Source organism: Pholcus phalangioides, unplaced genomic scaffold (genome assembly GCF_987345545.1).
Source record: "Pholcus phalangioides strain wild (caught in Gottingen) unplaced genomic scaffold, Ppha-v1.0 ptg000001l_1, whole genome shotgun sequence".
NCBI classification, from domain to species: Eukaryota; Metazoa; Arthropoda; class Arachnida; order Araneae; family Pholcidae; genus Pholcus; species Pholcus phalangioides.
In genome coordinates this window covers 9,728,544-9,745,521 of record NW_028301594.1, presented here as the reverse complement: position 1 = coordinate 9,745,521, position 16,978 = coordinate 9,728,544, and the positions used below count along the sequence as shown (strand labels likewise).

General features: G+C 38.1%; 1 protein-coding gene across 1 annotated transcript; it reads left to right on the top strand.

Annotated features, from left to right (window-relative positions):
- Positions 1–1,182: 1,182 nt before the first annotated feature.
- Positions 1,183–15,925, top strand: LOC149089833 (uncharacterized). The gene is made up of 3 exons (XM_089250158.1): positions 1,183–1,633; positions 7,276–7,357; positions 14,609–15,925. The coding sequence occupies exons 2-3, from the start codon at positions 7,307–7,309 to the stop codon at positions 15,542–15,544; spliced, it is 987 nt and encodes a 328-aa protein (XP_089106284.1). The 5' UTR covers positions 1,183–1,633; positions 7,276–7,306; the 3' UTR covers positions 15,545–15,925.
- The last annotated feature ends 1,053 nt before the right edge of the window (positions 15,926–16,978 follow it).

Sequence of the window (16,978 nt, the reverse complement as noted above, 5' to 3'; positions counted from 1 at the left end):
GTATAATGTACAACTAGCAGTAAAAGAGTGAGTTCGCGTACCCTCTGGTGCCCAGCGCCCGGAATACCATACCTGTCTTCCTTTTCCCTAGTGGCAGCTCTACCCTCTCCGTCATTCTTGGAAGCTTACTTTACTACAAAGCGGTAATCCTCACTGTCACTGTTTGCGGGGGGGGGGGGGGAGGCGTAGTGCCCACTCGGGCACGGCCCGGGGACCCAACAGAAAAAGGGAGCCCTCCCATAAAAATGAGATGTGATTGAAATTTTCGAAAGTAAGCATGTAAATTTTGTAGGCAAGCATTTTCAGCCAAGTAGACTCCAGAAAAAAACTCGCTTCTCCCGGGGGGTGGGGGGCATGATGAACTAAGACGGCACTGGAGGGGAGGCAGCTTTTTTTTTAATTATTTTTTAATAATAACCTGCACTCGTTCCTAAGAAGTCCGTAAGATCTGTTCAAGGGAATTTGTTAGTGTTAGTAGATATCCAGTAGATATCCGTTAGTTACATCCATGCCCGAACAGGGATTCGAACCCAAACCTGCACAGTCAGAAGCTAGTTCCCTAAACACTGGACTGCCAGACGGCAACGCGACTCTTATAAGCGGAAATCTGATTCTTATAACCGATGTGATTTTTTCCTACGTTAAAATAACATTTGGCTTTCATATTGCCGATTTGATTCTTATAACCAGGGCCGCAACTAAAGGGGGGAGCAGGCGGATCTGATGCCCCTGACTCCGGAAGGGGCGCAAATTTCACCTTTTAACCTCTCCCTCAACATTACAAGAGGGCGCCAAAACGCGTGCTTGCCCTGTCTGAAAAAAAGGAAAAACATCCAGTTGCGGCGCTGTTTATAACCAGTGATTATTTCATGAGCGATGGCCACTGTATTTCTATTGATTGTCGAAACGATAAAGCAAATATTGCTCGGGGGCCCGACTCAAAAAGTTCACGGGCCTTGAACCCGCCTCCTCCCTCCGCTAGAGATCTGGCGAGAATGCAGATGTCAGAGCACAGAGGGCCTCAAATTGTTCATGATTATGACCTTGGAAATGGGAGGAAAAAGTGCCGATAAAACGGACATTTTCGGTTTCCAATAGCGGAAAAGCATCACGTGATAGTGACGTCATATCAGTTTCAGCCGGGGCTAGAACTCCTTAATACACCTTAAGTATATGAAGGCGTCTTAGCTAGCCCCGAGTTTCAGCGGAAAGAGACTCTTCAGACCCGACTTTCAGCCAATGGGTGTATGTCTTCTCTTTGTAAATAGGGATCGGAGAGAGAGAGAAGGAGGGGGATAAGGGAGAAGAGAGCGCTGAAGAGTGAAGAGAGCACATGATATCCCAGCATTCCTCAATAACACTACACGAAACCATTTTTTGGCGCTAGTTCTCACTTTTTGGCTCCAATTATTTCGAGCCAACAATCCTGCAGCTTTGGCTGCTACTCTGTGTGGTGTTTCTGCTTTTCTTCTTCTATCATCATTCGTGTTACGAGACGTGTGCGTTGTATAGACCTTCTGCAACAGTCGGAAATTGCCCATCCGAAGTTTATCAAGTTGCTGAAGACATTACTTTGATAACATAATCTCGCTGTTTTGATTGGTCTTAGCATATTTTTCTTCGTCAGATATAGGTGAGTTCTGATTTTTAAACTAAGTGAATTTTTTTGGAAGCTTTTAATATATGTATGATAAGGATCTTTATTTAAAAATCATTTCTACATAATTGCCATTGTGTGGCCCACGTTTTCTTCCGGTAAAAGGATTATTCTCGGCGTTGTATAGAGTTTGTTTATAGCCTTGAATTTTTTTTTTTTTTTTAAATAAACGTAATCTTCACGTATTCCCAAGGGATCAGCATGATCCCTATGATTCAAATTCTTCAGGTTATGTCATTTCCTGGGACACTGGCACACCACAGTCCTCTTACCACCAACTTCCTGTGAAACTTTTGTATAATAATTGTTATTATATAAATAACTTGCTTTATTTATTATTTTAAATTAAATTTCTTTTAGAACTAAATTCTTCTTTTCTTATTGAATTATTTCTTTCATTATTTTTACAAATTATTTCCTTCATTAATTTTGAAATTATCTTTCTTTATTTTTGCAAATTATTTCTTTCAGTAATTTTGAAATTATTTCTTTCATTAATTTTGAAATTATTTCTTTCATTAATTTTGAAATGATCTTTCATTAATTTTGAAATTTCTTCTTTCTTTAATTTTGAAATTTCTTTCATTAATTTTGTTATTATTTCTTTCATTAATTTTGTTATTATTTCTTTCATTAATTTTGTTATTATTTCTTTCATTAATTTTGAAATTATTTTTCATTATTTTTGAAAATTATTTCTTCCATTAGTTTTGAAATTTTTCTTTCATTAATTTTGTTATTATTTCTTCCATTAATTTTGTTATTATTTCTTCCATTAATTTTGTTATTATTTCTTCCATTAATTTTGTTATTATTTCTTCCATTAATTTTGTTATTATTTCTTTCATTAATTTTGGAAATTACTTCCAATAATTAAATTCATCAATTTTGAAATTATTTTTTCCAAAAATTAATTTCTTCATTTTTATGAATTTTTATTTAGCCTTTGCGTATTTTTGTGCAGGTATCCTTCAGCTTATCTGTACATTCTATGATAATTTTTTTTTTTCCGTTATGCTAACTACCCCCCAAAATAAAGTAAAAAAATCGGGACTCAACCAAGGGGTTCCGGTGATATCGGCGTAAGTAAAGGGAGTCCCTGTATCCTGGAAAAGCCGGAAGGGAACATTATTTCATGCCCGGAAATCCCACTTTTTAGTTCATTAATTGATATTAAATTACTTTTTGAGAATCATATTTAGTTGTCACACATACGGCTGAAGTTGGTTTTCTATGGTTCCTAACTTCGAGGATCAAATGCAAGCCGATCTCCCCGTTAAAAAAGTCTCACCGCAGGGAGCAACAGGCCTGCAATGGCACAATTATTCAATCAGTACACTTCACGGATAGTTTCCGAAATGGATGGCAGATGGCAGCACTAGACATAACAACCATTACACAGAAACAAAGTTTACGGAAGGTTCACTACACTTACACACATTCCAACGTATCAGTTCGTTAGAAGCTCCACAGAGGAATATGGACGAGATCATGTCTGGTTTAGTAGTAGTTAATCACACATAGAAAATTTCATGTCCTAATTTATACCTGTTTCATCTAGCCTTGAATTTGCATAGGCCAGTTCGCATGTTTAGGGGGTATGCAGTCCTACTCATGGGCCCCCACAAGGGCGAGGCTGACAGGGTCCTAGCCCTGGGACCCGGGGCAGTTCTCATTATTTTTTGCTTTGGGGTCATTCAAGTATTACGTCAGCATCGAGGGGGCGGGAAGGGGTGAAGGGGGTTTGAGGTTGCTTTTCGACCCCTTTTTGAAGATGTGAAATATTCCAAGCTGCTGACGGGGGGGGGGGGTCAAAAATGGCTGAAAATCTGCTTACGTAATACTTGAATGGCTCCTTTTCCCGCTATAAAGAGCCCGTGTGAAGTCTAACGGGAAACCCCGGCCTGGGGCCCTGCTCCAGGATGGGGGGGGGGGCGCTTAGTCCCACTCCATTCCCCACGTTTAGTATTACGAAAAGTTTCCTCACATTTTCAGGGGTGGACAAATCTTAGCATTTCTAGGGGAACTTGAAACCATGAACGCGGTTGAGAATAACTACTCCGCACCGAAGCACCTTCAACTTGCCACTCGCGAGCACTGCGCTCAGGGCCGTCTTAAGAGCATCGTGGGCCCCCGGGCCAAGTGATTTTTCTGAAATTCTACGTATCAAATTGAAAAATTTCGACCGGTTCTAATTTTTGTAAGCCCCCCCCCCTTTTCACTTGAGGCTCCCGGGTGAGCCCATGCGTTAAGGTGGTCTTGACTGCGCTTGCTCATTTAAGCAACTAAAAGGGCCTGTATACAATGCTACTGAGTAGCACGAAAGCACGCTAATTTCGAGCATATGCTACCACTAAGCAAATGATTGGCACGTGTATTCGAAATAAGCTAGCTTATTAGAGAGCACGCTACTGAATCCCACGACGGTCTATTCTTCCGTGCTTGCGGTTGGAGGGAAAGAAGCTGATAAACAAGTCTGAGCATGCGCGCGCGGGTTTTACTACGTCGTTATTATTTTGTAAAACAGTGGCTGGAGATGGGGCGCGATGAATAGCTTTTAAATTTATTATTTTTCTATACGAACATTACATATGAGCTTATGGCGTTCCGACTGTACAATAAAAATTGCTCAGCGATTTTGTTGATTTTTGAGTAGGAATAATTGATATGATTTCGTGTTAGGCCGGTATTACACTGTAAAATTTTGATAAAATCCCTTTTATAAAACTTGAAAAATCTAACCAATAAGGTTATTGGTTACATTCTAGAAAATGCAACCGGGGACCTTATTTTGGCTGCATTTTTCAAGTTTTATAAAAGGACTTTTACCAACCTTTTATAGTGTAATACCGGCCTTAATCCACACAAACACGCAAATTTCGTAAATAAAAAAAAATCTAAATTCGGCAAAAAAGAAAATAATAATCGGAAATTTCACATTTATTGGCGAAAATGATTTTCGAGCTAAAAAATTTTACAATTTATATCGTTGCCATGCAACACCAGTATATTTAATATCGTATTCTCTATTAAAAACAAACGCGAAAAAATCATTGAAAACACTACCCATACCTGCAAAAGCGACAGAGCCTGGGCGCGTGCTCGGTTCTATACTATACTACCATAGGCGGAGATTGACTTAAAAGTCTGGGAGGGCAAGGTCATTATTGTTGGGGGGGGGAGGCACGATGATGATGATGTCAGCTCATATATACATATATACGTTAGATCAGTGGACTCCGCCTTTAACGCCCCCCCCCCGTATCTCCGCCCATGTATACTACACATACCTACATTGCTCTCTACCCTAGACCTTCCCGAGGAGGGGGCCAACTGTCCCCTTACATCCGTTTTTGGCGTACTTGAAAAAAAAAAATGATTTTGCTTCGGAGCCAATGTTATCTGCCAACCTAGAGTCAACTTCCTTTTTGTTATCCCTTATCGCCTTCTTCAACGCCCTTCTTTTAACAGTAAACAATGATATGTCACCCCGTCCACTTTTTATACTCTATGAATGCTCTCTTTTTTTTTCAAGATAGAGGTTACGCACGCTATCCGTAAACCATAGGAGGCGCGATGAACAAACACGCTTTTTTTTCCAGCAAAGAGAATGACGTCGTGCAAAACAGAACATAGCTTTGTACTAAATTCTTCCCATTGACTTACCACCCGACTAATCACAGCCGATCTTTTCTGCTAATCTTTTTCTCAAAACATCAAAGTTAGTCCACTGAAAACAAGGAACCAATTCTTTTTGTTATCAATCTTATCCGAAGAAAAGTTACAGTGAAAACTGACGACACGATGATCACTGGAAGAAAACTCGTCCCCCACCGAAACATGTCCAACAAGATCCTCGGAACTAGTGAGAACTAAATCCAAAATAGCAGTACACCCGTAGTGGCTTCTGATACATGCTGATGCAAAAAATTATCGAGCACCAACTTAAGTCCCTTTCATATTGATCTTCAGCTGAAAGATTCTCTCAATCTATACCCGGGTAATTGAAATCCCCTAGTATTACAACGCTTACACATGTAGGAAATTTCACCATGAAGTTTCCTACGTGAGTTATTTCTTGAAATTTATTTTTGAAATTACCTTACGTATGACTCGCATAGTGCTAATGGGGTCTTGCCTTTTAAAAAGTCCAAGGAGAGGTCCGTTGATCAAATAAATTTATCAAAATCTACAAATACAAAATTTAAACATTTCCTCGAGTTTAGAAGTATTAAATTTCTTCTGAATATAGAAAAGTTCAATAAAAATCACCTTTTAGAAAATTGAAAAACTTGCAGCAAGGCCTTATCGTGTTTCCTCGAAAGGACTTTATCCTGATTACAAGGAAATGTCGATGAAATATGGAAAATACTCCATAAAGATCAGTGCAGAAAAATTTCCCAAGACATTGACTTGAAGAACAAGAAGCCTAAAGTAGAAAGCCTTTTCGTGAAGCACGGCATGAGCAAGCCCTGCTGTGCAATAGAAGCTAATGATAGATCGATCACCTGGCCAATGAATTTCATCATGCATCACTTTGAAAATTTTTAAAAGTGGAGACTCTCATTGCAGGCGACTCAAAGATTCAGAAAAATATACTTCCAAGTGCTAATAGCACTGTGAGTTATATATGTATTCGTTATTTTTAAATAACCAGCAGAGAGAGAGAGTTTTCTTTCAATTTTTTTGTTTGAAATTCCATTCTAACGTGGAATATCTGATCGGTAATCCGAAATCAAAGATACAAACCAGGTTTTGCAATTTTATTTTTGAAGTGTTGTGCTAAGAAAACATTTATTTTTTGAATTAAAAGCTTGATTTTTTTTGCATGCAAACACATTGAATCAAGTGCTCTGAAAAGAAATATTTTCACTGATATTTTGTTCAAAATATTTCATCATTTATTTCAATATTTTTCGTTTTAAACATACGAGGGAAATATTATCATTTTGAGTACAGCTAATCGAAGAAATAATAAATATTTAAAAAAAAAAAATGAAATTAATAAGAAAAGGTAATTTTGACTATAAAATGCATAGAATAGCAAGAAAATAGAAAAAAAGGTGGCAATCGTGTTGAAATGATTTTAAAATTACTGAATGTTATTATTATTTGTTTATAATTCTCAGTATTGTGTGGATCTAAATTTTTTCACGTGAATCAAAACAATTTTTCAAAAAATATGCATTCGTTTTTGAGAAAATATTTTTCCCCCTGCTAAATTTGGTATATGGATCACCGTGTGCCGTAACAAGCTTGCCCCTCCCCCCGCCTTCAGTCCCACCCCACCCCCAAAAAAGAAAAAAATTGGGGGTGAAAGTCACTTGTGTGTTTGTGTGTGTGCCCAACAGACATGGATAGAATATTAGAGAAGTAATGAAATCTCCTGAAAGATACCAAAACAAATATATAATCACAAAGTACAAGAATTAATGAAGAAAATAATTTAACAATGAATGAATTGATTTCAGAATTGATGAGAACCTGTAATTTTTACATCATGTGTGTGTTTTGTTGCTAATTTTTTTTTTTTCTTAAATCATCTCTCTCAATGGATGGTATGCATGTTTGCATTCATGCATAGAGATCATGTTCATGTTAAAACTTTTTCATTTTAGGGTTGAAATATTTTCAAGATAATCACAAGAAATGGGTGCCACCGCGTCTGCAACAAAAGCTGCTGTAGTATCAAAATTCGAGGTATATTTTATAGTTATTTCTTCCGTATTTGCATTTATGTTCCGCAATAGGTTCCATTCTTGCATTACTCAGAAGCATAGGCGTACGCAGAATTTTCTCAAGGTGGGGAGGGGGTTACGTTTTTTCTTGAAAAATAATACTATAATCTCGGCTTGAGAGATTAGAAGCAAAGAACTTAAAGAGGGTTAGAACCCCAAACCTTCAACCCCCCCCCCCGCCCCGCGTACGCCAATGCTCAGAAGTGTTTCTCGAACCGGGCGACATCGCGCCTCACGACTGTAACATATACACTCGGATCCGTTTAATCGGGTGACGGATAAACTGATAGCCCGCTTATACTGATAAAAATCCTCTGGAATCAATAATTTCTCCCATAGAGACAATGTTAAAGATCCCCCCCCCCCGCCCATACAGGGTGCATAGCAAACGGAGGGGGGTCTGTTTGCCATGCACCCTGTATAACGCACGTTCCAAAACTTTTCTCCACTGACTGACTGAGCGGACATTTTCTTCTGGGAGTGCCGAGCCTATTAGCCCCCCTCGGCAAGTGGCTTCTTGCGAACTGGATGAAAAAAAAAACCATCTCCTGCTCCATCGAATATTGGAATTCGTCCCCGATAACTGCAAATACATATCAACCACTATGTACATAATATCTATATTGAATGAAGCACTCAAAAAATTGAATAAAATATGTGAACTGATGAAATTTATGAAAAATCCGAATTGTGTGTGGGGTGTCCTTTAATACCAAAGTTATTTTCAGTACATTTAATTATTTTATTTTAGTTATGTTATTTGTTTAGCCCATAGAGGACGCTAACTTTTCTAATAAAAGAACAAACCTCACAGACGCGGTGTCTCCGTGCAATGTCTTAAAATTAGGAAAAAATTACACGAAAAGAAAGAATTTCTGTTTGTGAAAAAGATTTAAAGTTTTGAATGCAATAGTAATAATATATATATAAATGTTTAAAAAAACTGTTGAAATTGACAAAGAACTTGAAAATTTCTAAAGCTCGGGTATCAAGCATTACGAAAAATGTGGATGAAATTGAAAATTTGCGGAAGAACGGAAGCTTGATCAGAAAACTGAAGAGGAAAATCTCATTTCGACTGCGTCGGCTAATTTTTATTGCAATGGTTTTATGCTGAAAAGTCAAAAATGCATCGATCAACCCAGGGCCGTTACTAGAATTTCTACAAATACAAAAAACAAAGCCACAACAGGCAAAATGCCCAACGAGGTAGCCGAGAGAAAGAATGGCATTTTCAACCATAACAAGTATGGATGTCATATTACTAAAATACAGCACCCAATTAAAAATGCAATCTCAAAAAATATAAACAGTATATATACATAAAATATCATACAGTGCCCATAAAATGTATTTATGGTTATCTTATTCTAAGTATGGGTAGCTCCTTGATTAACCAACATGTTATCGTATTTATTTTTGAACTTGTCTTACTCCCCAACTCTTTTTAATTTGATCATTTTACAACGGTGTTCTTTGTTTCTGCCTAAAACTCCCCCCCCCCCAATTTTTCTTCCTAGGAGAGTTCCCCCCCCCCCGCCCCCTCTAATTCTGACCCTGAATCGACTCGCCATGATTAGGCAAAAAAGCAGAGAAAATCGCCAAAGACGTTAAAAACTCCGATAGTACAAAAACACGTATAATGTATAAAAATTTCAATGTGAAATTTCATTTCTGTTGATTTTCTCTCTGGACTGATACAATTATACATTCAGATCTTTTTTTCCAATATAAAATATATACTTCGGTATGAAACTGCATATCTAATTTTTTTTCCGCTTGGGGTAACTGCCTTTCCTATCACTTTTCTTTAAAATGGTACTGGAATGAACCTTAATAACATTTTTTCCATAGAGAGTGTCCCAAAATGATGGGAAAAATAATAAATTGTGGCCTACCTATGTCATTTTGTATGAAAAAGTCAGTTTTCACACGTCAAATTTTAGATAAAATTCATGTGGCATTCCAAACACGATTGAAAAAACTCTGTGAATGGAATGTTTTGCTATTTCCACAATACACTCAGCTAGCAATAGTACAGGTTATGAACTAAAATTTAAAGGATATGCTCATAAGTTACTTAAATCCGTTGATGTACTTATGAATTTTTTGGAAATTTCATTCCACATATCGTGTAAAACCCTGTAATTAGACAAATATATGTGATAGACCTTAGATTTTAGTTCGTTACCTCGGCAATATATGGTAGAATATCATTAAAATCTCGTAATGAATAGATACAACGCATAGATTTTTAGAAATCATTTTTCAAACTTGGGTAAAATGTCAAAAACAGCACTCTTCGTAAAACACGTTTAAAGGTTTTATTCGCGTATTATTTGGACGGCTTTTACCAGGGGTGCGAACTCTGCGCCAATTGCGCCGCACTGCGCCAAAACTAATATCTTGCTCCAATAGCGTATTTTCGCATTTTTCTGCGCCAAATAGCGAATTTTGCTTCAGTATGCCCGGAATTTCGGAAAGGGCACCAAAAAATGTTTGCTCCTGCTAGCCACAAAACGTTTCTTTACGAGAAGAGCGTGTTTTATTCCACTATACTTAAACTATCGAATAACGAGCGAAAAATCGTCAATATCGCCAAATAACGAGTGTCAGATCGCCAATCTCGCCAGGTAATGAGTGCTGAATTGCCAAACATCGAGTTGATTCTTCCGAAATTCTCTCCTATTTTGCAACAATTTCTTTCCAAGTATAAAAAAATTAGAAACTTATAAAATTTTTTTAGCTCATTTGAAGTGCTGCTGTTCAAGGCAGCAAATAGTGTCGTCAGTAAGCAAAAATCATTAGACAAGTGCAAAAAATTTTATGACAGCCGCTCTTTCAAACAAGGTGTCAAAAGCCTAAAACACCAAAAACAAAAATCAAGCTGACGAAGAGATGTTTGATAACAAAAGACATGCTGCAGTTTTATTTTGAAAAGGGTTGAGGGTTAACGAAAATATTTTTGTTAATTTCACTGCTCCCATTTATAAATATCTGCTCCGAATCCCATATTTTGCTGCTCCAAAATTGTTCCAAATCTCGAATTTGCTGCTACAAAACTGCTCCGAATCCTGAATTTTGCTGCTCCAAAGCTGCTCCGAAATAGACTTAGTCACTTCCCACCCCTGCTTTTATATAAAAAATAGCCAAGCACTATTAAATCAAAACTGAAGAAAAGCTATTTAAAGTTATCTTCGATTCAGTTATCTCTTCATTTTGGTAGTTGGTTCAAGTGCACACAGACATATTTGTCACTTGATTCTATTTAGACAAAAAATCCCACCTCTTCCAATAGTTCAGATGTCAGTATGTCTTAAAAATGGTGCTTTTGGTTCCTTTTATATAAAAGCCGTCCATTTGTACATGTAAAAACGCAACACTAAAGTGGACGTAACTTTGGTTCTGTGAGCGTCATATAAACAAAACAAAGGTCTGTTGTGGAATGACCACACACAGTGCTTTCATAAAAAATAAAAATCGATATTTTCTTCCAAAATGACGCTTTGAACGTCGTCGAATACCTTAATCGGAATTCGGATATTATGTGCCGGAATCGTTGATATCCGTTCAAGTGGGGCCGACTGTAGATACCGATCCACCCATAATCCAGCTAGCCAGCCGATGTAGCTTCGGGAATGATGAAAATCTTCTAATTGCCCAGGAGAATTAAGACGTAGGATGCTATGGAACAGGAATGTGTGCCTAGAATGAGCTAAAACATCTGGGTGTCCGAACATTGGCTGACTTGGACAAGGACATGTGACGCAAACATGACATCGATTCGTCGTTGTACGGCCTACACGACTAGTGACATCCAACGAACGCGGACGGACCGCCACCAACGGAATTTGATTATCGCGTCCGGACGTGCCCCAAGGACGCTATAATATCAATTTAGATTTCGATTCTTAGATCATGATTTATCATAATTATTTCGTTGATTTATACTCCTGTAATTGGACTTGTTATTCTGTTATACAAATTTATATAGATATATATACATATACATATTTAATAAAATTCGGGATGCGCCCATCTTTCGGGAACGCTTTGATATCTCCTTGAGAGGGGAAGCGTGTCCGGTCCTTCAATGTTCAATGTAGATACCGATCCGTGTAAACCCCCGACCATAATTCTCATTCTTGATAGAAATAGATTATTTACGGTCGTGTATCTAATACCATATCAATGTTATATTCCAGAGAGGGTATAGTGGTGGACATGGCTTCCCACGTTGGAGTGCTCACTTTGGGCGCGGCTCGGGGCGCTGCTCAAAGAGGGGCGTCAAATCTCAGTTGAAAGGGCAAAAAAAACTTTGTCGAAGAAAGAAAAAAAAAACTTTGGCATTGGATGCCTAAATCAGGCCCCCACATGGGTAGAGTTTTTTTTCCTCGAGCCGCCTCTAGTTGACTAAACTCCAGATAAATATTAAAGTAAAATCTCTCTTTTATAGACAAAACGGGACAAAAAAATTCGTCCGTAAAAGAGGTGAAACCGTTAATCAGGAATTTGAAATGCGTGCTTTTGGTATATAATGGGAAATTATTATTTGGCCGCAAGAGGGGGGTTGACCGTTAAGAGGGGTTTCACTCAGGGTTGGCAGGTTTTTGACACGCGGTTTAAACTGTCACGTCAAAAACTGTCAAAAACCTCAAATATTGCTTTTCGATATAAAAATTCCCATTGGAAATGCACACGTTAATTCCATGTAATGTCAAATTTTAGATTACTGTTTATTACTATGTTATACAAGTTACTATGTTATACAAAGAATAAATATTTAAAAAATATGATTCTAAAATAATTTTCTACTCTCGACAGAATTATTTTGGACAATATATATGTTTTTGTTTTCTTATAAAATTTGAATAAAGCATAACATGAACATTAAAGAGAAAACTGGAACGATTTGACATTCTTTGATTCAAGATGATTCTTGACCTTCCAAAATTTCTTCAACTGCTTATATATGTGTGCATTGATATAAACCGTCTGCTGTTCTTTTTTTACAACAGATAAGTGTTTAAAAAAGTTTATTACATCATGTATGTAATGTTGATTTCTGTTATTATTAAATTATCTAGATAACCACTGATACTTAAAACGATACTCTTATTGCGCATAACATTGAAATATATCTAGCGATCAAAATACTAAATTGTAGGACTAAAATGTCATTTAATTTGGCAATGCTAGCTTGTATATGTCAGTTAGTTATTCTTACTTTTTGCACTATGATATGGTACATTTACTAGCATTGCAATGGTTTTCCAATTGAAGCTGTATTCAAATGTGCAAAACAAATGCTTTGGGTATCGTCTTGTCAGATCTGCTTTGGTTGAAAATACTCTTTAAAGCTCTGTGAATTTATACACCCTGATCTAAGAAATTTTTAGGTGAAAATAAATGAGTTTAATTAGCGCATTAACACAGATGCTGCATGAGAATTTTTATATGGAATAAAATTTTTGGCAGATCAGAAAATTTAAAATATCAAAATATATTTTTTTCCTCAGTAATTATAATTCTGAATATAAAACCCTTTAATCTAAATAAAATTAAGTGTTTTGTTATTTAACATATCTATCTAGTTAACAAAAACTATTTCACATCATTGACAGTAAGATTTCGATAGAGTTTTAATAACCGAGTTAGTTTCTGGGGTCAAAAACTTAACCCTGATGCCCTATCATACATATTTTGAATAAACAGCTCTATTCTGCTTAGCAAATTTAACACAGGTAATGAGTAGCTTAGATGAACCATAAAATTTAATTTTATATGTTCTATACTCTTATGTTTAAAAATTCAAAATTGCAAATTATAATTAATATTTTGTTTTAATTATTATAATAAATTAATGTTCAAAAATAAAATATTGTTATATAACAAAAAGTAAGTTTTTCATCATGTCGTATACATATTGTATTCAAGACATTATCAAAAGGCATTCATTTAGGTTTTCGACAGTTTTTGACGCTTGTCATCCACCATGACCCAACCCTGGTTTCACTCTTTCTCTCTCTCTCTCTCTCTGTATTATATTAATTATTACCACTCTTCTTTGAAGGAGCTCATGTCTAATATGGTTTTCCAACTTCTAAGCCATAGGCGGACTTGAAATTCTGGGGGGGGGGGGGAGGAGATGATGATGATGTCAATTCATATACACACATATACATTAAATCAGTTTACTCCACCTTTGACGCTGTGCGGGAAAGGCAATGTTCGCCCCCGCCCCCGTATATGTTCTAAGCGTAAACTCGAGGTAGCTTCTTTCAAAAAAACGTCTCATCGAAACATTTTTCCTACCGTATTTCACTTTAATTGCTGTATTTTTCCACGTTTGTATTTTTCACAGCTCCGTGTGCCCGTTCCCATCTTAACCGCCTTTCATTGCTACCCTTTGATTCGTTTATCACTAGCTGCACCCTGGTAGATCCGATAGCCTTCTTGTGGCGCTGAGATATTCTAAGGGCACCCCGGGGGATTATCAATTGGGAAAAAAAGCCATGACGATGGTTAAAGAAGGCCTTTGTGTGAAATAGGTGAAAAGAAACACAGACGTGAACGTTCAAGTGAAATTTGGTGGACATACTAATCCCCCCAGCAAGAGAGGGGCCGACGGGTATCGAGCCCTGGCGGTACGGTGATCCGCCTTATTTATAAAATATTTTGTATGCTGTAAATTTATTCAGAGTCACTTTAAAAGGGGAGGAAAGGGTCTTGTTCCTGGACGCTGGGAGGGGCAAAAAAATATAATCCAATGGAAGCCATGAGCAGGAACGTCATGGTGCCTTGGGCAAAGGGACTTCTCCGAGGCACTCCCCCTCTCCCAAACTTGGCTATAAATTTGTTCCCTTCAATTTGCATGCTTACACTCGGAAATGTTGAGCAGATATCGTTTTCATGTGAGGCCCCTGTGCAGTTGAGGCGTCCGAGTGGATCCATGTATTAAGGGCCCATGAAGGGAAAGAAAGTCAAGAAACACTGGTCTACGAGTCCGAATGACAATAGTTCTTCAGCAAATACGATCTTGAACGAAGCATTTCGTCCCGATTCGGTGCAGTGGCGATCGATAGAGGGAACTGAATACTGATTGGTAGACTCTAGGTTGATTTAATTTTTTTTTTTCTTTGATGGTTGTTGATGGAATCGTGTTTTGTTATTTTTTTCTTAATTGCTTTTTTTTTTTTTTCTCGATGCACAGAAGAAAGAACCTCCGTTCGATAAAATATTGTTGAAGACCCTGGTTACAAACGTGCCAACTCATCTCGATGAAATCAATGCGGCCAAGAAGGATTTCGTTGAATTTTGCAAGAAGATACTCATTCCCCGCAGAGAGAACGTTCTAAACGAATTTACGAAGTCGCTTCAGTGCTCGGTCGACGAAGCGAACAGAGAATATCTCATCAATGTCTCGAGGACCGTTAGTTACATCATCAAGATAGTGATCTTCGTGACTCTGATTTTTTCTGTTTTCGGAACGAGATTTTGCGTGACATTATTCTGTGCGTCCCTGACCATCGACATCGGACTTTACGTATACTTACGGAACGAGCGCCATCTGGCTAGAGAACGGTGTCTCAGCCTCATACGTACCATAGAAGCCGATCGTGAATACATAGCAACAGCCAGGATTTTACTGGGCGAGTTTAGGAAACGATTCCTGGCCTTCGAGAATGGGGTCCGAGATTTCGTGAGAGAAGCCAATTTGAAATTCCTGGATGTCGCATGTAACGTTCCGGAGATCAAGCGCTTTCTACGTAAAGTCGTGCACTTGAAATCTGACGTGAAGAGTGACATGAAAGATTTCATCAAAGCCTTTGTCGACCTCATAGACGATTACATCGCTGTGGAGTACATACACGGGCCAGAACAAGACACAAAATCTGCCGAGATTTACATGGAGTTCATGCAGAGATGTCAGGAAACATTTGTGAATGCCGAAAAACTCGTCAAGGACCTGGACCTGTGCTATTTGAACATGGACCTGACGGACTCGACGAATCTCGGTATGCATATAGTATCGAAGGATCTGGATTTTTCGTTTGATAAGATCAACCAAATGAGACAGTCCTTCCTGGATGAAGTCACTCGCCTCAAAGATTCTACAAAGAATGTCAAACAGAAAGAAAAGATGTAGTCCCGAGGTTATGAGAGCACACATGACTGTCTCGTGGATAGCATCACGTTGGTAAACGCATAAACAATATGCACGGTGTCCGTAATTAAATGGTCGCGGTTCTGAGCTATCAACAACCATAAATATTCATTATACGTTTATGAAACTTAGAGAGAAATGCAACAGAATCCCGCTCATCCGAATAGCTCATGAAAACGAATGGGAGAAAGGACCCACGCCATATCGGATATCATGTGTGTGCGTTCCTACCCTCTTTTTTTTCTAACTTTCCATAATCAATTATAATTGAAAGGGCTCTGATTTCTGTCTCTCTTTGCATTTTTTATTTTTTTTGCATATTTCGCTATGGAGCATATTTTTTTATTAAAAAAAGTGAATTTTCTCCTTGCTATTCCTTATATTCCCTTGTCATTCTTATATTTATCCTTGCTGACGAAAGCTCTTAGAGCTAGGATTTTTTGTGCAATATAAATGAAACGTTGCTGATAGGTAAAAAATCTTGAAATTCAGATTTCTCAGCCAATCAGCAATGCTATTGAATTTTTAAAGCATAAAAATACTAGCCTTCAACCAGAGGCGGATCTAAAGATCGCTTTTGGGAGGGGCGATTTTACAAATGATTGTGAATGGGTGTGACCATACGCCCCACATTTTTCCCCCTCCGTTCTGATTTTTCCCGTTTTTTAGTCAAAGATTTCTTGAATTTGTTATTTTATCAGAAACGTTGATACGGGCAATTTTCAACGGATTAATCATCTAAATCGCTGATGGGGGAAAAATTGGTCCCGGGGGGGGGGGGGGGGGGTTAGCGTTCGTGGGAAATTTTGAGAGTTTTTATCAAATAAAAACGTATTAAAAAAAAAAAGTAATGCTTGTAGCGCACTCCCTGGCCCACCCCTAAGGGCATTCAGGTAAAGTTCTGATGATCCGACGCCACCAATCCTAAAGCTGGGTTTTCCTAGGATTAGGTTATTTTTGCGCAGTGTGTGTGAACCGAATCGGACCATTTCGCGTTGGCAGAAACGTGTTACGTAATCACGCCATGCGTTTGTGTTTTCCTAGCTTGCCACATCGGTCAGGGCGGCTATGTAGTACAGTCAAACCTCGTTAATGAATTTTGCTCTTGGGAGAGCAAAAATATGACTTAGTAAGCGGAGTGACTCGTTAAGCGGAGTAAGCCATAGCTGTGTCAATTCCTGCCTGAGGACAATTGGGACTTCCAAAAAGTGACCCGGTAAGCGGAGTGGCGTGTTAACCGGGTGACGCACTAACGAGGTTTGCTGTATACGGCCGTCATCAACTATTCTGTCGTCTGCATGCTCCGGTTTGAAGGGAAGATCGGCGAAACTCGCGGAGCACGACGCATTTGACTCCTCCAGAAGCAGTCCACCAATCACGCCCAACGTAGTGCGCTGTCGTGAGCCGTATTGCGCT